Here is a 22,658-nt window from a genome sequence, read left to right on the forward strand (position 1 = left end):
TCTCCTCCCTGACCTATCACCTTCATCCCCTCCCCCACTCACCTATTGTACTCTATGCTACTTTCTCCCCACTCCCACCCCCCTCTAGCTTATCTCTCCACGCTTCAGGCTCTCTGCCTTTATTCCTGATGAAGGGCTTTTGCCTGAAACGTCGATTTTACTGCTCCTTGGATGCTGCCTGAACTGATGTGCTCTTCCAGCACCACTAATCCAGAATCTGGTTTCCAGCGTCTGCAGTCATTGTTTTTATCTCCCAAATTATGAGTCTAATGAAGACCATTGTTGATTATCATTTGGTTTACTAATGTCCTTTAGCAAAGGAAACTGATATCCTTACCTGGTCTGGCCTTCATGTGAGTCTAGACACACAGCAATGTGGTTGACTCTTAACTGTCCTCTGGGCAATTAGGGATAGGTTATAAATGTTGGCCTAGCCAATGATGCCCTCATCCCATGAATGAATAAAAAAAGTTAACAGAGGTCTCCAGCAGCTCTAATAATCAGTACTCTTAATTGCAACCATTCTCTGTCTTGTCCTCTCCCTTAAATGTATCTCCTTGTTCCTCAAATGATCCCTTACACTGGAGCACTTGCCTTTAAATCAGGACTGAGTAAGTACGACCTTGTCAGAGATGCCATCTTTCAAAGAAAATGACTAAAACTAATGATCTGCTCATAATACATTTTGTGTGACATCTTGCTGTGTATAAATTAGACAGAGCATTTCCTACAACAGTGACTGTACTTCAAAATTACTTTGGCCATGAATGTAATACTGGTGTTAAAAACTACACAAGAACAGTAAAGAGAAACTGTGTGCCAGGGCAGTAATCAGAGGCCACAGATTTAAGATAATTGGTTAACAAACCACAGGGGATTGTTAGCATCTGAAACAGGGTGGATCAGCTTGAAAGATTGATGGAAGCAGACAGTAACTTCCAAAAGGGAACTGGGTAAACAACTAAAACAGTGACTATCCTATGGCTAGAGGGAAACAGCAGGTGCAGTGGAACTAACTGGACAGCTCTCTCAAAGAGAGCCAGCACAGACAAGCCAAGCCAACTGGCTTTCTCGTGTGTTATACCAATGAACAGTCTTGCTGACTTTGATAGGATGTCCCAAGTGGACATGTTAACAGAAGTATTGTTGCAAAATCTGGTTTTGCAATTCAACATGCTTCTGTAAACACAGGTAAATTAGGCTCACTATACCAGGCACAGTGCCATCCTCATTTGTAAAGATACCTTGGGAATATTAGGCCTCAGCCTTTGTTGCATCCTTCTCTGCAGCAACAAGACTTTTTTTTTTACTTTAGCTGTCTGTGTGGAGAAGACACGAGGGATTCCACTGCAGGTTGTGTAAACAAAAGCTCCTTCGTGTCTCCAATCTTTCACAGGAGAATCCGTCTGCCCTCTCAGATGTACATGAAAAGATCCCAAGGCACTATTTTAAGGAAGACAGGGAAGTTCTCTGACATTCTGGCCGACACATACTCCTTAACCAACGTCACAGAATACAAACACCATGATTTATCACATTGCTGTTTGTAGTAGTGCACTGTGCAAAATTGTCTATTATATACCTTATACAACAGTGACCTCACTTCAGAACTATGTAATAGACTTAAGCACTTTGTGATGCTCTGAGGTTGTGGCAGTGCTGCATAGATTCAGTGAAACTGCTGCACAATCAGTCCATGTTCCATTCACATTACACCTGTAACCCATTCTCTCCCATATCCACACTGTACACCCAGTTTCCACAGGTGATTTAAAATCTAAAAACACTGGATGTACTCAGCAAAGTGTGGAAGCAATTGTGGAGGAAGGAACAGAATTAACATTTCAAGCAGATGACCTTTTATCAGAACAGACAGATCGAAAGTACCTATAATATTTTTTGTTTTGTTTTCTATACCTGGTTGTTTGATTGAAGCACCAACAAAATCTTTAGGCTCTTCATGTGCACACTGCGATCCAGGAGTTCGATGGCTTTATCCAGATCATCCTGTGTGGTCAGAGGAATCACTAACTGCAAAATACATGAGAAACATTAACAAGTGAATTCGCTGATGAACAATCCTCATGTCAATGAATAGAATCTACAAAATATAATGGTATACCACGAGGAAAGCTTGAGGTTATTCTGCAAAGTGTCCCCATGTCTCCTAACAGCACAGTTACTACTTTGCACACTTCATCTTTGCTACTTAGCCCAAGGAGCTATTTTTCATAAGTGCATAAATAATAAACATCAGCAGGCTGTTAAACTGTGAGATTCATCACATCACAACCTTACTTTGTCCTCTGGTTCCTGTACTTAACAGCAGTCTCTAAACAGCATTCAGGAGTAAGAACTCACATACTCTGCTCTCTCCCACCTTTCTTGCCCAACTCTTCTTGCACTTCACACCTTTACATCCAGGAGCAGGCAGGACAATCACCTAACCTCTCCAATGCTAGCAGAGTACTGGACAAGAGGGTCAACTATGGGACCTCCTGAACAACCAGGCCCAGCTGCAAATATTTGAGAAACTAGTGTAGGAACAGCATAGGCAATTCAGCTCACTACACTGTTCAACTAGAAAATAGTGGTGTGATTACGGCAAAGAGAATTCCAGGCATGTTAAATAACAAGAAATGAAAATGCAGGTGAGCAGAGGATCCTTGGCGCACATAGTTACATTGGACAATGAAGCAGAGAAAGCAGTTAGGAAAAGCATTTTAATAGCACCCCCTCCCACGTCAATGGTGCTTGGCCTACATGTGATTCCAGTTTCACAGCAATTGCTCTTGACTCTTAACTACCCTCTGGAATGGCCCAGCAAGTCAATCCATTCTGGCAATTTGGGACTGTCAATAAATGTGGGCCTTGCTAGCAATGTCCACATCGCCTAAAAGCCCATAAAATGTAGAAGAAGTAGGCCCATCAAATCTGCTCCATCATTCAATAACATCATGGCTGATCTGATGATTCTCAACACCTCAATTCCCTGCCCTCTTCCCAGCATTGATCTCTGTGACACTCCATTAGTTACAGGTTACCATTCTGAAAATGCATCCTTGATCCCAACTCTGTCTTCTATTCGTTTCCCAATGCTCTAGCCATGATAATATATTACCTTAGACACCATGGGTTCTTACCATATTAAGCATTTTTTTTAAAGTAGTGCAACAAATGGTACCTTATCAAATGATTAAAAATAAAAACAAATCTCTTTGAAAGTTAGCTGTGTAAGCTAAATTGCAGTCCAAAGCAATTGCGTATAAACTGCAGTAAAATCTTTCGTTAAGGAAACAGTCAACAAAAAAAAGAGAACAGATTGGTATGCTGAATGGCACATTTGCACATTGCTAACTAGACTGAAGGATGAAGCAATTAGACAGACAGCTCCATGCTTGACTGCAGGATAAACAAGATACCAGGCTGACTGGCAGAAGAAGAAATACCAAATCATGAAAGATTATCTTATGATGATACAAAGTAAAATCAGATCCCATCTGGAATTTTGTACAAAGTTCTGACACTAACTCCTGGAAAGGATACATTTCCAATTACAGATATACTATTAATAAAGATGGGGAGGCGATACTTTGTAGGATTATGACTGGACCATTAACCCAGACCCCCAGTTAATTATCTGGGAATCTGGGTTCAGGTCCTGCCACAGCAGATGGTGAAATTTGAATTCAATAAGCTCTTAATTCCAGATTTTTAATAGTGACCGTGAATCCATTGTCAATTATTGTAAAAACTCATCTGATTCATTCATGTCCTTTAGGGAAGGAGACTGCCATCCTTACCTGGTCTGGCCTACATGTGGCTGACTCTTAACTGCTCTGTGGGTGATTAGGGATGAGCAATAAATGCTGGCCTGACCATCAATGTCCACATCCCATGAATGAATAAACGGTAAAAAAAATGGTTTAACTACTTTTTCAAGTTGATAAGTATAAGTGAAGGAGTTGGAACATTTTGGAAAAATGTAAGTTAGCAACAATGGGGATCAAGATTACATATGAAGTCCCAAAGTACTCATGAACAGCTGAATAAGATACCAGAGAAACTATAATGCACCTGAGTGCCTCTGTTTTAAAGGAACTGCCAAAGGAAATGAGTCAGGATCTGTTGGATATTTCAAGGAGAATAAATTGGCCAAACGTGCCTATGGACTGAAACAAGATGAATGTGATGCTGAACTATTTCTGAAATGATTAGTGAGGATGTAAAATATTAGAATGCTTTCTAAAAGAGGAAAAAAAAGCCATCAGTCTTACAGGCAGCAGACTTGCTGACAAAGTTTCTACAGCTCCTTGAGGACTCAAGAGCCATCTGGCAAGGAGATCAACTATATGTCGACTTTAGCCAAATCTAACAGTACCATAATGATTACAATGCAGGAAGCCACAGAATCATAGCCACTTTCCAAATGGATAAATAACTGGTTGAGTCAGAGGCTAACACGAATGAGTTGCTAAGGGAACAGCACAAACATGAATAGGTGACCGCACCAGAACAAGATGTAGACATTCAGCACCCCTGAGCCCCTCACATAGGAACCAAAAGACACCATTCAAAATACCCTGAACCTACTGCACAAGAAAACAAGGCTACATTCAGTCCCTTTCTCAAGCCTGTTGTGTCAGATAAAATTTTAAACATATCAATTAGAAGACCCCTCAACCTGCTAATATGCCTGCCTCACTCCACCTGAAACTCTCATCCATATATTTCTTAACTGGAGATTGAAATATTCTAATGCAACCCTGTTTGACATTCCATCTTCTAATCTCCACATACTTAAACTAATTCAAATCTCTGCTGACTGTATCTTAACTTTCACTAAACCCACTTACCCATTCCCCTTGCACTCACTGAGCAGCACTGGCTTGGAGCCGGCAACATCTTGATTTTGAAACTCTCAAACATCTTTTCAATTCTATCAATAGCCTCATCCCTTTCTGGCTCTGTAACTTCACCAGCTCAGGGACCCGGAGACCTCTGTGCCACGCTAATCTGGCAGTGTGTACATCCACGAATACCAGCCTCAGCCTTCAGCTCCATATTCTTCTCCCTAAACCTTTCCGTCTCAGCAGCTCTCTATCCTCTTTTACAATATTCCCTAAAGCCCAGATCTTTGATCAATGATTTAGTGTTCTGTTCTAGCTCTTTATGCGGCTCAGCATTAATTTCTTTGGTTGAATAACGTCCCCTAGAGAGCCTCTCAAGGCCAATGTGGAGGGCAATTAAGCGTCACTCATTGCTGTGGGTCTGGAATCATATCTAGACAAGAGCAGGCAGGCACAGCAGATTTCCTTCTCTCAAAGATCAGGGAGAGCTATCCAGTTCGATACAAAATTTGCCTGACAGAAAGAGACAGAGGTGGTGGCAGAGGGTTGGTGCTCAGAATGGAGGCTTGTGACCAGAGGTGTGCCACAAGGATCAGTGCTGGGTCAACTGTTGTCCGTCATTTACATGAACAATTTGAACACAGAAGAGTACAGCAAAGGAACGGGCTCTTCAGCCCAAGATATTGCCCTGAAAATGAAGACAAATTATACTAATCCTTTCTGCCTGCCCATGGTCCATATCCTTCCCTTCCTTGCAAATTCATGTGCTTTCCACACTCCTACCATTCTGTGTGTAAAAATCTTGCCCCTCACATCTCCTTTGAATCTTAAATACATGCCCCCTAGTATTAGACATTTCAACTCTGGGGAAAAAGATTCTGACTGTTAACCTAATCTATGCATCTCATAACTTTGTAGACTTTGATCATGTCTCCCCTCAACCTCCACAGTTCCAGAGAGAACAACTTAAGTTTTCTAGCCTCTCCTTATCTCTCATACCCTCTAATCCAGGCAGCATCCTGGTAAACCTCTTCTGCACCCTCTCCAAAGCTTCCACATCCTTCCTGTAATGTGGAGGCCAGAAGTAAATGCAATATTCTAAAGTGCAGTCTAACTAAAGTTGTATAAAGCTGCAACATGACACCCTGACTCTTCTACTCAATTCCCCAACCTATAAAGGCAAGCATGTCATATGCCTTTTTTATTAACCTATCCACTAACGTGGTCACTTTCAGGGAGCTGTGGATTTGAACCCCAAGATCCCTCTGTACATCAATGCTGTTAAGGGTCCTGCCATTAACTGTATACTATTCCTTAACATTTGACCTCTTAAAGTACAGCACCTCACACATATCCAATTAAACTCAATCTGTGACTTCTCCGCCCATATCTGCAACTGATATATATCCTACTGTACCCTTTGACAACTTTCTACACAATCCACAACTCCTCCAATCTTTGTATCATCTGCAAGCTTACTAACCCATCGGAGACATGGTTAGTAAGTTTGCTGATCACACCAAATTGGTGGTTATAATTCACAATGAAGAAGGTTGTCTGAGAGTACAATATGAACTTCATCAACTGGGCAGTGGTCTGAGCAATGGCATATGGAGTTTAATTCAGATAAATGCGAGGTATTGCATTTCGGTAAGACAAACCAGGGCATGACTTACAAAGTTAACAGTAGGGCCCTAGGAGTGTTGTCAAACAGAGAGACTTAGGGCACATAGATCCTTGAAAGTGGAGTTATGGGTAGACAGGGTGGTGAAGGCAGCATTTGGCATATTTACTTTCATTGGTCATAGCACTGAACACAAGAATTGGGACTTTATGTTACAGCTGTGCAAGAGATTGGTAAAGCCACATTTGGAGTACTACGTATAATTATTGACACCTTGCTAAAGGTGTTACTAAACTAGAATAGGTGCAAAAAAGATTTACAAGGTTGTTATCAAAATCAGATGGTTTGAGGTATAATGAGAGGCTGGATAAGCTGGGGCTATTTTCCCTGTAGCATAGGAGCCTGAGGGGTGACCTTATCGAGGCTTATAAAATCATGAGGGGCATGGAAAGGGTGAATAGTCAAAATCTTTTCACCAGGGTAAGGGAGTCCAAAACTACAGGGAGTAAGTTTAAGGTGAGAAGGGAAAGATTTAAAAGGGACCCGAGGGGCAACTTGTTCACACAGAGGGTTGTGAAAATGTAAAATGTGCTGCCAGAGAAATTGGTAGACACGGGTACAATTACAATATTTTTAAGATATTTGGGTAGACCATCAATAATACCCTTACTGGCATAAAATTCACTAAAGAGGAGGAAAACAACAACAAACTAGTATTCCTAGATGTCACAGTAGAGCGAATAGGCAATGGGGAACTTCAAACCAGCATCTACAGGAAAACACCACATACGGACCAAATATTGAACTACAGAAGCAATCATCCCAACATCCACAAATGAAGCTGCATCAGAACATTATTTCAACGAGCCAGCAGCACAGAGGAACTATGCAGAGCAGAGGAAAATCACATATACCAAGTATTCAAAAGGAATGGGAACAGATTTCTCAGCAACAAACCCAAACAAGCAAAGAAAACACATCCAGAAACTCTAGCCACTCTTCCCTACATCAAAGACATCTCAGAAATGACTGCCAGACTACTCAGACCCCTTGGCATCATGGTAGCCCACAAACCCACCAACACACTGAAACAGCAGCTAATGAACTTGAAAGGTCCCATACAGACAACAAGCAAAACTAATGCCATTTACAAAATACCGTGCAAGGACTGTAAAAAACACTACATTGGACAAACAGGCACAAAACTAGCCACCAAGATACATGAACATTAACTAGCCACAAAACGACATGAGGAGAAAGTGAGGTCTGCAGACGCTGGAGATCAAAGCTGAAACTTTATTGCTGGAACAGCACAGCAGGTCAGGCAGCATCTAGGGAACAGAAGATTCGACGTTTCGGGCACATGCCCATGACCCTCTCTCACTAGTATCTTTACATACAGATAAGAAAGGACATCACTTTGACTGGGCCAACACATCCATCCGAGGACAAACCAAACAGGCATGCACGAGAATTCCTAGAAGCATGGCATTCCAACCAGAACTCTATCAACAAATACATCGAGTTAGACCCCATCTGCCACCCCCTGAGAAAAAGAACAGGAAAATGACATCACCACAGGAAATGACATCAACCCAAAGAAACCCAAACATATAAATAGAAAGCAGGAATTATCAGCAGTGCTTTGTCCGGAGGCCCACAGAAGATGCTATCTAGTAGGGTGATGAAACGTCTGGAAAGAACCTTCCAGCTCAGCGAGCAAATCGACATCCATTTGGGTAGGTACATGGATAAGAAAGGTTTAGAGGGATATGGGCTAAATGCAAGCAAATGAGATTAATTCTGTTTAGAAAACGTGATCTGCATAGACTAGTTGGGCCGAAGGGCCTGTTTTTGTCCTGTAAGCCTCTGTGACTTGATGAGCGAATGAATGATTTTATTATCACAGGTATTTTTCAGTGAGAACGACAGTAAAGTACATTAGGACATTAATGAACCAGATGGTTATTTAGAAATTGCTGACAGTTTCATTATCAACATTACTGAGACTGTTTCAATTCCAGATTGTTTAAAAATTAAATTGAATTTAAATTCCACCAGCTGCTGTGTTCCCAGAGAATTGCAATGACACCACCATCTCCTTCCAGTGGAGAGTAATCTTTAAACTTTACTACATTAAGGACTCTATTAAAGTGTATGTTGTTGCACTGTATCAATATTTGTGTGAAACAATTACTCTTGCATCCCAAGAGTCACCAAGAGCTGCATATCCAGTTTTCACAGCTCCCAGACAAACCTGCAACACTGACTCTGACATCAGACATTATTTTGGATATTACAAGCAACACACATATTAAATCAGAGCACATCTTACAGTTTTTAAATTATGAAATACAGGTATCAAAACTAGGGACATTACAATAGCAGCAATAACAACTTGCACTCACATCATGTCTTTCACATGGTAAAGTGCCCCACCAATTAGATAGGAGACATTTCTGTTGAGATTAACTATTCATTGCTAAAATAGCCATCTGGATTGTTTTACAGCAGCAAAGGGCTTCCATTGAACCATTAGATAAGATAAGATTAGATTAGATTCCCTACTGTATGGAAACTGGCCCTTTGGCCCAACAAGTTCACACCGGCACTCCGGAGAGTAACCCACCTAGACCCATTCCCCAACCCCTATATTTACCCCTGGCTATGGGCAATTTAGCGTGGCCAATTCACCTGACCTGCACATCTTTTTGGATTCTAGGAGGAAACCAGAGTACCTGGAGGAAACCCACGCAGACATGGGGAGAATGTCTGTGTGGAGTTTGCACAGTTACCTGAGGCAGGAATCGAACCTGGGACCCTGGTACTGTGAGGCAGCAGTGCTAACCACTGAGCCACCGTGCCGCCCCTTTTTTTAAACCTGTTGCTGTGTCACTTCTGACTTTCCCCCTCCCCTCGGCGACAAGACAACCATCTTAACTGTTGCAATTTCCAGTTCCCATCTTTCTGTTCCCAAGCATCATATTTATCTCCCTATCCATCAATTAGGGAAAAGTAAAGAAAAAAGAAAGGCCATACCTCGTTATTGGTGTAGTGCAGGCTCATCGGCTGACCAAAGGCAACCTTGGCTTTAGTGGCAATATCTTCAAGAAGGACTGGCCTGGGAAACTGAAGGATTCTGTATGTGGAGTGGAGAGAGACAGAGAGAGAGAAAGTCAGTGAGCTTCTGTCTCCAGTAGCACTCCTGGGACAACTGAACCATCAGTGCAGCTAGAGCTGCAGACTGCAGCACTCCTCAGACTTCACAACTGTGCCAACAACAGTGGATTTAATTAACTCCAATTCCCAAACAGGTTTTTATTTTCAAAATCAGTAGCTAGTTTGCTTTCCAGAAGTGATCAGGACCTTCAAACAGAAAATGTTTTTCAAGTTATTACCATTAAGAGAATTCCAGGTTCCTGTTTGCCTATCCAGAAGTATTCATGGTGCAATCTAAAATGTTAATTCAAACTTTTCTTAAACTTGCATTTTATTTTCATCTAAGTGAGGGATGTTAGTCCTGTGAAGTGGAATACTTTCCAACATCAATTAGGAGAATTCTGGGGAGAACAATACTGTGACTTCTGACTGCGAAAATGTCACATCAAAGATGTCCAGGAACTGCCAGCAGCCTTCTGTCCCACTAGTCCAAACTGAACATGATCTGACACCTACCAGACTCCATCACAGTTTAATTACTTCATTACAGCAATACTCAGCTTCCACTTTGTCAATACATTCAGTTCACATTCACCTTAGAAAACTTGACTATCAACATCTCAGATTTTCCTTCTGCAACAAAGGTTCAATAGGGTGATTCTTGGGACACAAGGACTGTACAAAGAGGAGATAGTATGGTGGACTTTATTCTCCAGGATTTGTAAAAATAACAAGTGATCTCATTGAAATGTATACAACCTTTGAAAGCTTGATAAGAGGCTGTTTCCCCAGACTGGGGAATCTAGAATACAGGGTTGTTCTTTCAGGATAAGTAATCGGCCATTTAGAACTGATAAGCTGAAAGTTTCTCCACTCAGAGGAATATAGGAAAAGGCAAATGCAGGCCATTCAGTCCCTCCAATCCAATCTATCTTTCCACACCATGGTTGGTCTTTTACCTCAAAGCTATTTTCCTGCGCTATCCCTTACCACGTGATGTCATTGCTATCTTAGAAATCCATCAATCTCTGTCTTAAACATATTCAACAACTGAACCTCCACAGCCATCTAAGCTGGAGTATTTTAAAGATTCATCACTGAATAAGAGTGTTCACCCTCAACTCAGTTCTAAATGGCCTGCCCCATATTCAAAGCAATGGAAAACATTGCTGTGTGTCTACCATATCTTATAAGAACGTTCTACATTTCAGGGAGATCACCCCTCCTTCATCTCAACTCCAGAGAATACAGGCCCAATCTCCTCAAACTGCCATTCGCAGGACAACCCTACCATCCCCAGAAGTTAACCTGGTGGATTTCTGCAGCATTACTTTTATGAAAAATACATCCTTCTTTAAATAAGGCAATGAAACTGTACCTAAAACCTCAGGTACAATCTCAACAGGCTGTGTAAAATTGAAGCAAGCTATTTGAACCTCTGTAATCATACCCTCTTGCAATAAAGGCCAATATATATTTTGCCTCCCAAATTGCTTGTGTGCTTGCACCTCCAGAGACTAAGTGAACAAGGACAGCCTGGTGCAATTGGACTTCAACACATACCTAGCTCACACCACTCAAGAAATACTCACATTTCTGTTTCTGAAATTGGGTAACTTCACATTTTTTCACATTACATTCTATTTGCCATACTCTTACCATTCACTTCGAGGCTTGCGAGTGTTTAGAACATTTCTATCCCAGAAAACATACTCAAGACTGTGTCAACAGATGTTTAGGCTCTAAGGAAATTACAGGGAGTTATCTGAATCGTAAAGTCAGGTTACATACAAACTGCATGGAGGAGGAGGCCATTTAATAACACCATTAGGTCATGGCTGATCTAGCTTAACCTCAAACTCACATTCCCACCCACCCCGATAATCTGTTATCCCCTTGCTTGACAAGAATCTATGCACAAATAATGGCTTTGACAAAGGGTCAGTTAGACTCGAAACGTCAGCTCTTTTCTCTCCTTAAGATGCTGCCAGACCTGCTGAGATTTTCCAGCATTTTCTCTTTTGGTTTAAGAATCTATGCACCACTGACTTGAAAATAGTCAAAGACTTTGCTTTCCCCAGTTTTTCAGGAAGCGGATTCCAAAATTTTGCAACTCTCAGAGTAACAATTTTACCTCATCTTGATGTTAAATGGCAATCCTCATTTTTTTTTAAACAATGGCCCCCAATTTTCGATTCTCCCAAAAAAGGAAACATTCTCTCAACATGTACCCTGACAAGACCCCTCAAGATCTCACATACTTCAATAAGTCATCTCTTACTCTAAACTCCAGCAGATACAAACTGAGACTGTCCACACTTTCCTTACTGGACAGTAAGCCCCTATTCCAGGTACTAATTTAATAAACCTTTTTGAACTGCTTCGAACAAGTTTACATCCTTAAGTATGGAGGCCAGTACTGTGCACAATGCTCCAGATCCAGTCATATCTGTACCCTGTATAACTGAAGCATAACCTCCCCACTTTTGTATTAAACTCCCCTCACAATAAATGATAACATTCTAATGGCTTTGCTTATTACTTGATGTGCAGGAGGACTGCCAGATCTCATTGCATCCAAGCCCTTTGCAATTTCACACCATTTAGATGAAATGCTTCTTTTATTCTGACAAGCAGACAATCCACATTATACTCCTTTGCCACAGTCACCTAACCTATCAATATCTCTTTCTAATCCCCTTGTGTCCTCTTCACAATTTACATTCCTAACAATCTTTGGGTCATCAGAGTAGACCAGCTTTCACCTTATTGAATGGTACAGCAAAGTCCAGAGCTTCCTACATTATTGATTTTTTTTTAAAAGAGTGCTCCTCGACCTGGATCTGATTTCTCCACTTGCCTTTCACCCAATCACTGCTTTCTTCTTGGAATATTTCCCTGTTTTAATGCTGCAATTTCCTCTTGCTTGAATACTGTCTTCATTTCTCATTCATTCCATCCATCCATCCTTCTCCGGATGCCCCACAAACTACCTTTGCTTGACTAAGACTCTCTTACCCTTGATTTCGAGCTCATGATATCTCTGCCAACTTATGGAAACTATGATGTGGAGGTGCTGGTGTTGCACTGGGGTGGACAAAGTCAGAAGTCACATGACACCAGGTTATAGTCCAACAGGTTTACTTGGAATCACAAGCTTTCGGAGCGCTCTCTTGTTAGGTGAAGTGGAGGGAAGCACACAGATGCAGAATATATAGGTGGCTATATAAACGTACACACTGCCTGTGTGCTTCCCTCCACTTCGCCTGATGAAAGGGCAGTGCTCCAAAAGCTTGTGATTTCATATAAACCTTTGGACTATAACCTGTTGTCATGTGACTTCCAACTTTGCCCACTTCTGAAAAATCTGTCTCTGCACTTTGTGGTCTTCTCTTCCCAATATCTGACATCTCATTGGCCACTAAATGTTCATCATAATCTCATTTGTTTTCAGTGTTGGTTATTAAAACAATGATGTAACAAAGACCTGTATCACCTCCAATCTTACTTAGCTCAGGAGAATAAAAACTGTACATAGTGTCCCAGTTGTAAACTCATCAAAGTCCTATATAACTGTAGAAGATTATCTTATTCCTATACTTCAGAAAAAAATGAGGGGGGGAGACACAGTGTGTAAAACAATCGCACAACGAAGAAACAGGGAGAGGGATACCAACGGAAGTCAAGGAAAACATTCTGAACATATGCAGAGACACATGTTCAGGTAATGTACGGTGTGTTTGAATCACAAGGAAACAAAATTCTGATGGACAGTCATTCAAGGATTTGTCACTGACAAAAGCAAAGAATGGCAAGGATCAGGGAGATTCCATTTATTCCTCAGAAGATGTGGGCTTTGCTGGCTAGGCAGCATTTAATGCCCATCTTTGACTACTGTTGAGAAGGTGGTTCTTGAACTGCTGCAGTCTATATGGTATAGGGACTTCCATTATGCTGTTAGGAAGAGTTCCAGGATTTTGATGCTGCACCAGAGAAGGAATGGCAATTTATTTTCAAGTCAGGCTACTGTGCGACTTCAAGGGACCTGCAGATGGTGGTGGTCTCATACATCTGCAGCCCTTGTCTTTCTAGGATATTGTGGCTGCGCAATTGGAAGTTGTTCTCGAGGGAGCCTTGACAAATATTGTAAGCGTATGTTGTAAATGGCACACACTGCTGCTACTATGCATTGATGGTGGAGGGAGTGAATACTAGTGTATGTGGTGTGAATAAGCAGGCTGACCTTTGTCTTGGATGAATAAGCTTCTCAAGTATTGTTGGAGTTTCCTTGATTTGATTTGATTGATGTATTGTCACTTATAATTAAGTAGTTAAAAGCTTTTGCTTATGAGCAATACAGGCAAATCATAGTAAGCAAGGGTATACAGATAACAGTGTGAAAAAACAAACTTGGACAGAGGCCAGGTTACAGTGCACAGGGCAGGATCAGCATTAACCAGATCAGTATTATTTGAAGTCATAGAGTCATAGAGATGTACAGCATAGAAACAGACCCTTCGGTCAAACCTGTCCATGCTGACCAGGGTACCCTAAGTTAATCAATCTCATTTGTCAGCACTTGGCTAATATCCCTCTAAACCCTTCCTATTCATATACCCATCCAGATACCTTTTAAATGCTGTAATTGTAGCAGCCTACACGACTTACTCTGGCAGATCATTCCATACATGCACCACCCTTTGCATGAAAAAGTTGTTCTTTAGGTCCCTTTTAAATCTTTCTCCTCTCACCCAAAACCTATGCCCTTTAGTTCTGCACTCCCCCACCCCAGAGAAAAGACCTTATCTATTTACCCTATCCATGCCCCTCATGATTTTATAAACCTCTATATGGTCACCCCTCAGCCTCCGACTTTCCAGGGAAAACAGCCCCAGCCTATTCGGCCTCTCCCTATAGCTCAAACCCTCCAACCAGGGCAACATCCTTGTAAATCCTTTCTAAACTCTTTCAGATTTCGCACCATCCTTCCTTTAGGAGGGAGACCAGAATTGCACACAATATTCCAAAAAAGGCCTAACAAATGTCTAAAGCATACCAAACACCTTTTTCACTGTCCTAACTACCTGCGACTCTAATTTCACGGAACTATGAACCTGTACTCCAAAGTCTCTTTGTTCAGAAACACACCTCAGGATCTTATCAGTAAGTGTATCAAAGTCCTGCCCTGGTTTGTCTTTCCAAAATGCAGCACCTCACATTTATCTAAATTAAACTGCATCTGCCTACTCCTCGGCCCATTTGTCCATCTGATCAAGATCCTTTGTGCTCGGAGGTTACCTTCTTTGCAGTCCACTACACCTCCTATTTGTGTCATCTGCAAACTTACTATCTATATCTTGTATGTTCACATCCAAATCATTTATGTAAGCGATGAAAAGCAGCGGACCCTGCACCGATCCTGGTGGTCCACCACTGGTCACAGGGTTCCAGTCTGAAAAGCAACTCTCCACCACACTCGTCTTCTACCTTCGAGCCAGTTCTGTATCAAATGGCTAGTTTTTCCTAAATTGCATGTGATCTAACCTTGCTAACCAGTCTGTCATGAGGACTCCAGTATTTGTATCACTACTGACATAAGACCAACTGCTCTTTCACTCCCTGTTTTTTTTTTAATAGTGGGGTTACATTTGCAATGTTCCAATTCATAGGAACTGTCATTTAAGGTTGAGATAAGTAGACTTTCTGAGCTGAAAAATGCGTTGCTGGAAAAGCGCAGGTCAGGCAGCATCCATGAAGCAGGAGAATCGACGTTTCGGGCATAAGCCCTACTTCAGGATTCCTGAAGAAGGGCTTATGCCCGAAACATCGATTCTCCTGCTCCTTGGATGTTGCCTGACCTGCTGCGCTTTTCCAGCAACACATTTTTCAGCTCTGATTTCCAGCATCTGCAGTCCTCACTTTCTCCTAGTTGATTTTTTCATAAGTAGACTTTCGTTCTGTACTGGTTTCAAGCATTATGGGATAAGACAGGAATGTGGAATTTAGGATAATCAGACTTGATCTCATTGAATGGTGGAGCAGACTCACTTCACTGCCTAAATCTGCTCCTTCATCTTATGGTTTTATAATCTCATTTTGCAAAAGACTGATCAATGTTTAAGCAAAACACAGTCTACGTTGGAGATTTCAAATCAAAACAAAGTACCGGAAAGTCCATTCAGCAGTCTAGCAACGGAAGGGAAGAAGCTGTTCTTGAGCCCGTTTGTGTGTGTCTGTCTCTGTGTGTGCGCGTGTCTGTGTGAGTGTGCACATGTGTGTGTTTGTTCAAACTTCTGTGTCTTCTGCCGAACAGGAGAGGTTGTAGGGGAGCATTACCAGGGTGGGATGGATCTTTGATGATGTTGGTAGTCTTTCTGCAGCAACAGGCCGTGTAAATGGAGTCCATGGATGGGAGGTTGGCTTCTGTAATGGTACACAACCTTCTGTAGTTTCTTAAGGTCCTGGACAGAGCAGTTGCCATACCAGGCAGTTATGCACTTGGACAGTATGCTTTCTATGGTGCATCTGTAGTGGTGAGGGTAATACTGCTGGAATGGCAAAGCAGTATGCAGTCTTTGCAGCATCCTGTGCTTTCAATCATTTCTTGAGTTTTAAAAACATTCACAGGATGTGGACATCGCTGGCTAAGTCAGCATTTTTCGCCTATCCCCAAGTGTCAAACAGGTGGATCTGGAATCATATGTAGGCCAGACTGATTAAGGACAGCAGATTCTCTTCTCTAAATGACATTAATAAAACTGATGGATTTTTATATGATGGTCATTAGGCTAACATTTTATTCCAGACTTCCATTGAATTTAAATTTCATCATCTGTCAAGTGGGATTCAGAACCTTTTCCCCAGAAAATGAACCTGGAGTTCTGGATTACTGGTACAGTCATTACCACCATGTTCCCCTAACAGTCATCTTGATATCATATCAGTCAATTGAATTAGCTGAAGTTTGGGGACCTCTGGAGGAGGCTGAGATGGAATTATCCACTCAACAATTTTTGCTGAAGATTTGTAAAAATGTTCTAGCCTTATCTTTTGCACTGGTGTGTTACGCTCCCCCATAACTGGAGTTGGGGATGTTTGTGGAGCCTCCTCCACCAGTGAGTAGTTTAATTGCCCACTATCATTCACAATAGAACACTGAAGGACTGCAGAGCCTAGTTCTGATCTGTTTGTCGTGGAATCAGTTCACCCCATCTATCAGTTGCTCAAGATACATCTCGTCCTGTTTTGTCACTTCACTTAGCTGACATCTCATTTTTAATCTGTCTGACCCTATAAGTCGAGTACAACTCCTATTAATAAAAGAGAATAAAAGATGGTGCCTCACCTTTTCTCACCACGGTATTCAAACTTGACTCGAATATCATTCTGGAATTGAAGAAACACAGGAAATTAACTACTTCTACACAAGCAAACAGGCCTTGTCAGTAAAGAAAGTTTCCTTTTTATTTGTTCATGGAATATAGGGGTCACTGAATTTATTACCCATCCCCAATTGTGAAGAAAGCAATTAAGAATTAACCGATGCGTCTGGAGTCACATGTAGGCCAGACCAGGTAAGGATGGCTAAAGGGACATTAGGGAATAAGATGGATTTTCACAACAGTCAAAAGCAGCTAAATGCTCAGCATTGGACTATCTTTTAATTCCACATTTGACTGAATTCAAATGTCACCATCTATCATGGTGGGATTCAAACCCATGTCTTCAAAACATTAGCCTGTGGTCCAGGATTACTACTGAAAATGTGTTGCTGGAAAAGCGCAGCAGGTCAGGCAGCATCCAAGGAACAGGAGAATCGACGTTTCGGGCATAAGCCCTTCTCCAGCATCTGCAGCCCTCACTTTCTCTCCAGGATTACTAGTCCAGTGACATTATCACTTTACCACTGCCTCTCTCTGAACATTATAATGAAGGGGAAAGGGAAAAACAAAGACTCTGGCCAATAATCCAGAGCCTTTTCCACAGGTCAACCTCCGCCAACCCACTCACCCTGTCCTTCAATCCCTTGCACATTAAGAAGATATCTAGATTACACTTTGAACTAGCTGTCATCGTGCACGATACTAGCACAATTGTATTGAATCAAGTAGCCTCCTATGCTGGAGTTCCTAGCCTTGGGATTTATTCGGAGAATGTGTTTTGCACTCTGCATCATGACATCAATTCTACAAACAGGCAGAGCCCACCCACACCCACTGGGCTGTGTCAATGTTTAAGTCCCACAAGGACAACCTCCCACTTTCTCACCTCATGCATCAACATAGCTTCCTATTCCTTTCTTCTTGATGTGTTTGTCCAGCCTCTTCTTAAACACATTTAATGTTCTTCACCTCAACTTGTCCACGAAATATTAAGTTCTGTATCCTAGCTACACTGAGTAAAAGAGGTTTTTCTTGAATTCCCTATTGGATTAGTAACTATTTTAATTTTTATGTGGAAATGTTAGTGAAGAGTTGCTACTCCTACAATCTGTGACAGGCCTGTAGTTGTGTGAAGTGAATCAGCAAAGAATTATCTAGAAAGGAATAAGTTGATTAGGGATAGTCAACACGGTTTTGTGAAGAGTAGATTGTGCTTCACAAACCTTACTGAGTTCTTTGAGAAGGTGACCAAACAGGTGGATGAGGATAAAGCGGTTATGTGGTGTATATGGATTTCAGTGAGGCGTTTGATAAGGTTCTCCACGGTAGGCTATTGCACAAAATACGGAGACATGGGATTGAGGGTGATTTAGCAGTTTGGATCAGAAATTGGCGAGCTGAAAGAAGACAGAGGGTGTTAGTTGATGGCAAATATTCATCCTGGAGTTCAGTTATTAGTGGTGCACCGCAAGGATCTGCTTTGTATCCACTGCTGTTTGTCATTTTTATAAATGACCTGGATAAGGGCATAGAAAGATGGGTTGGTAAAGTTACAGATGACATTAAGGTCGGTAGAGTTGTGGATAGTGCTGAAGGATGTTATAGAGGGACATAGATAAGCTGCAGAGCTGGGCTGAAAAGGTGGCAAATGGAGTTTAATGCAGAAAAGTGTAAGGTGATTCACTTTGGGAGGAGTAACAGGAATGCAGAGTATTGGGCTAATGGTAAGATTCTTGGTCATGTAGATGAGCAGAGAGATGTTGGTGTCCAGGAACATAGATCTATGAAAGTTGCCACCCAGGTTGTTAAGGCATATGGTGTATTAGCTTTAATTGGTAGAGGGATTGACTTTTGGAATCAGGAGGTCATGTTGCAGAGTATTGCATAGAGTTCTGGTCACTGCATTAGAGGAAGGATGTGGAAGCTTTGGAAAAGGTTCAGAGGAGATTCTCAGGATACTGCATGGTTTGGAGGGAAGGTGTTACGAGGAAAGGCTGAGGGATTTGAGGCTTTTTTGAGAGAGAGAATAAGGTTGAGAGGTGACTTAATTGAGACATATAGGATAATCAGAGGGTTAGATCAAGTGGTCAGTGAGAACCTTTGTGATGGCGAGCACAAGGGGGCATAGCTTTAAATTGAGGGGTGATAGATATAGGACAGATGTCAGAGATAGTTTCTTTACTCAGAGTAGTAGGGGCTGCAACAGTCGTAGACTTGCCAACTCTAAGAGCATTTAAATGGTCATTGGATAGGCATATGGGTGAGAATGGAATAGTGTAGGTTAGATGGGCTTCAGATTGGTTTCATAGGTCGGCACAATATTGAGGGCTGAAGGGCCTGTACTGCGCTGTAATGTTCTACGTTCTAGGGTGACAAATAACAATAACACACCATAAGAACCAGAAAAAGGAATAGGCTGTTCAGTCCCTCTAGCCCATTCCACCATTCAATAGGATCATGGCTGATCTGACATTCCTCACACCCACTTTCCTGCCCTTTCCCTGTAACCCTTGATTCTTGACACCACGTGTACCTGATTACTGGACGAAGTGCTCTTCGGTTTCCCTGTATCATTCAATGACAGAAGAGGTCGGCTAGCCATGTGGAGCACAGCTAGATCTTGCATGATGGAGTTAAGAGCTTGTTGCTCATCTATAGAAACAAATCAGATTTCAAAAATAGTGAAAATCACCTGAAGAGTGCAGTCACACTAGACATCTCACTGACCTTCCCTTGAAGTGTGAAGTCTTCCTTTTGATTGGTCAATTTAAAAATGACAGCTTCTACTTTTAAACACTTTTGACAAAATAGTCATACATTGAGATCACTGTATCTTTCCTCATACATGCATTAGAATCAGCTTATTATGCCACTGACGTCAACAGCGAACCTCTAAGTTTCTTGAAAGTAACTGTGTCAATGTCCAGTGATGCTTGTTGGTTCCTATTTTTAACACTGATATATCCAGTAAGGTGATTGCTCATTCAAGACGGATGGATAAGATGTGTACAAAAAGACCAAAGAACTGCAAAATGCTGGAAATCCGAAACAAAATTCAGAAATTGCTTGAAAACCTCAGCAGGACTGGCAACATCTGTGGATAGAAAGTAGAGTTTACATTTCGGGTTCAGTGATCCTTCTTCAGAATGGATTATAGAGAGGAAAAGGTTAGTATATATGCTAGAGAAAGGGTGGGGGGAGGCGTAAAGAGTAAATGATAGATGGAGATGAGGCCCAGAGAGACAGAAAACAGTTGGACAAAGGAATGATAAAGGTCAGCCTGGGAGAATTACTAGCTGCTAATGGGGACAGTTAGTACCTGACTACAGGTTGCTGGTGGTAACAGTCCATGTGATCACAAGGCCGAGTGTGTGGGGCTTGGAGCAAAGACATGGGAAACGGTGCTCAGGTCTGAACGTTATCGACCCTTCTGAGGAAAGGTCACTCAACCTAAAACATTAACTGTGCTTTCTCTCCACAGATGCTGCCATTTCTGTTTTTGCTACTGAGTTACAGCATCCGCAGTTCTTTCAGTTTCCAAAAGTTATTGAACTTGATATTGAGTCCAGAAGGTTGCAGAATTCCCCAAGTAGAAAATGAAGTGCTGTTCTTCCAGCCTGTGCTGAGCTTCACTGGAGCACTGCATCAAGCCAGTAATAGAAATGTTAGCTCGGGAACATGGTGGTGTGTTTAAATGACAGGCAAGTGGATGCTCAGGACCATTTTTGCTGAAAGGACGAATGTGTTCTACAAATCTATGCTTCGCCTTCCTATTGTAGATAAAAGCACATTGTGAACAACTTAAACTAGATCGAGTGAAGTGCAAGTAAATCGCTGCTTCACTGGAAAGTGCGCCTGGGACCTTGGAAGGTGGGCTTCTCTCCAGCTGGGCTCCATCTCCATCTAATATAGGTCCATGTGATCACAAGGCCTAGTGTGTGGGGCTTGGAGCAAAGACATGGGAAATGGTGCTCAGGTCTGAACGTTATCGACCCTTCTGAGGAAAGGTCACTCAACCTAAAACATTAACTGTGCTTTCTCTCCACAGATGCTGCCATTTCTGTTTTTGCTTCTGAGTTACAGCATCCGCAGTTCCTTCAGTTTCCAAAAGTTATTGAACTTGATATTGAGTCCAGAAGGTTGCAGAATTCCCCAAGTAGAAAATGAAGTGCTGTTCTTCCAGCCTGTGCTGTGCTTCACTGGAGTACTGCATCAAGCCAGTCATAGAACTGTTAGCTCGGGAACATGGTGGTGTGTTTAAATGGCAGGCAAGTGGATGCTCAGGACCATTTTTGCTGAAAGGACGAATGCGTTCTACAAATCTATGCTTCGCCTTCTTATTGTAGATAAAAGCACATTGTGAACACCTTAAACTAGATCGAGTGAAGTGCAGGTAAATCGCTGCTTCACTGGAAAGTGCGCCTGGGACCTTGGAAGGTGGGCTTCTCTCCAGCTGGGCTCCATCTCCATCTAATATAGCCCCTCAATCCCCCACCTCTTCCCTAGCATATACACCTACCTTCTCACCACAATCAGTTTTGAAGGGTCACTGTACATGATACATGAACTCTTTCTTTCCACAGACATGTCCAGACTTACTAAATTTTTCCAGCAATTTCTGAAGGTATGTGCACTATTTGCCTGCAGGTCTGTAATCAGGGCTCTGCGACAATGCTATACATTATCAGGTTCTTCACCTCAGCTCCAAATCACCACCACTTCAAATTTCTTGCACACGAGGCAAGTTACTTTTCTTTTTTTGCTGTTTCCACACTGTAAGTAATCTAATCTAATCTAATCTAATCTAATTATCAGGTTCTTCACCTCAGCTCCAAATCACCACCACTTCAAATTTCTTGCACACGAGGCAAGTTACTTTTCTTTTTTGTTGTGTTATCCCAGGGCACAAACTCCAACACAGTTTTACCAGGTCATCTCTAATACTCCTTCTCTCCAAAGCACTTGACTCACCCATGCTGGCAGCAAGCTGGCCAAATGGACTTTTAACGTACAGGTGATTCTCCCATCAATAGTCTGAGTTTTACCTAAATCAAAAAATGCAAGAAAAAAATTGCTGTATTAGTTTTACATTCATCAATATCAAACCACACAATAAGCTCCCTAGTCAGCTTCCCCCCCCGCCCCCACCCCGCCATTTACCCCATTCCCAATCTGTATGATCAACTAACAAAGGGAACTTTCACTCCATCAGGTGGAACCAAGGTCCAAGAGGTGACAAACTAGAGTCTATCCTTATCCACTACTAAACTCTTCAGGACTTGGTTATATCAATTGTCAGAATGGGTGTGGGATTGAGGTATCTCAAATAGTGGAACTGAACAGCTTGTGCATCACTTCATAGAAAATCAGAACAGGAGTAGGCCACGCAGCCTTTTGAGCCTGCTCCACTAACCCAATACAATCATGGCTGATCAACTAATACAGTACTTGGCTCCTGCTCTCTCCCCATATTCATAGATTACTTTATCCTAAGAATTACATCTAACTCCCTTTTAAAAATATTCAGTGTTTTAGTCTCAACCACTTTTCTGTGGTTGCAGCATTTATTGCCCATCCCTAGTTGCCTTTGAGAAGGTGGGGGTGAGCTGCCCTTTTGATCCTTGCAGTCTGTGCGCTGTGGAC

General features: G+C 41.9%; 1 protein-coding gene across 1 annotated transcript in view; it reads right to left on the reverse strand.

Moving 5' to 3' along the window:
• map3k2 (mitogen-activated protein kinase kinase kinase 2) overlaps positions 1-22,078 on the reverse strand; it is a 77,581-nt gene extending 55,503 nt beyond the window's left edge. Inside the window, exons 1-5 of the mRNA XM_043694367.1 lie at positions 21,987-22,078; positions 19,549-19,667; positions 16,979-17,019; positions 9,514-9,613; positions 1,918-2,031 (exon numbers count right to left, since the gene is read on the reverse strand). Of these exons, the coding sequence (XP_043550302.1) occupies positions 1,918-2,031; positions 9,514-9,613; positions 16,979-17,019; positions 19,549-19,667; positions 21,987-21,990 (378 nt within the window). The 5' untranslated portion in view covers positions 21,991-22,078. The remainder of the gene's footprint in view (positions 1-1,917; positions 2,032-9,513; positions 9,614-16,978; positions 17,020-19,548; positions 19,668-21,986) is intronic.
• Between the last annotated feature and the right edge of the window lie 580 nt (positions 22,079-22,658).

The sequence above is a fragment of the Chiloscyllium plagiosum genome, chromosome 7, assembly GCF_004010195.1.
Source record: "Chiloscyllium plagiosum isolate BGI_BamShark_2017 chromosome 7, ASM401019v2, whole genome shotgun sequence".
Classification (NCBI taxonomy): domain Eukaryota; kingdom Metazoa; phylum Chordata; class Chondrichthyes; order Orectolobiformes; family Hemiscylliidae; genus Chiloscyllium; species Chiloscyllium plagiosum.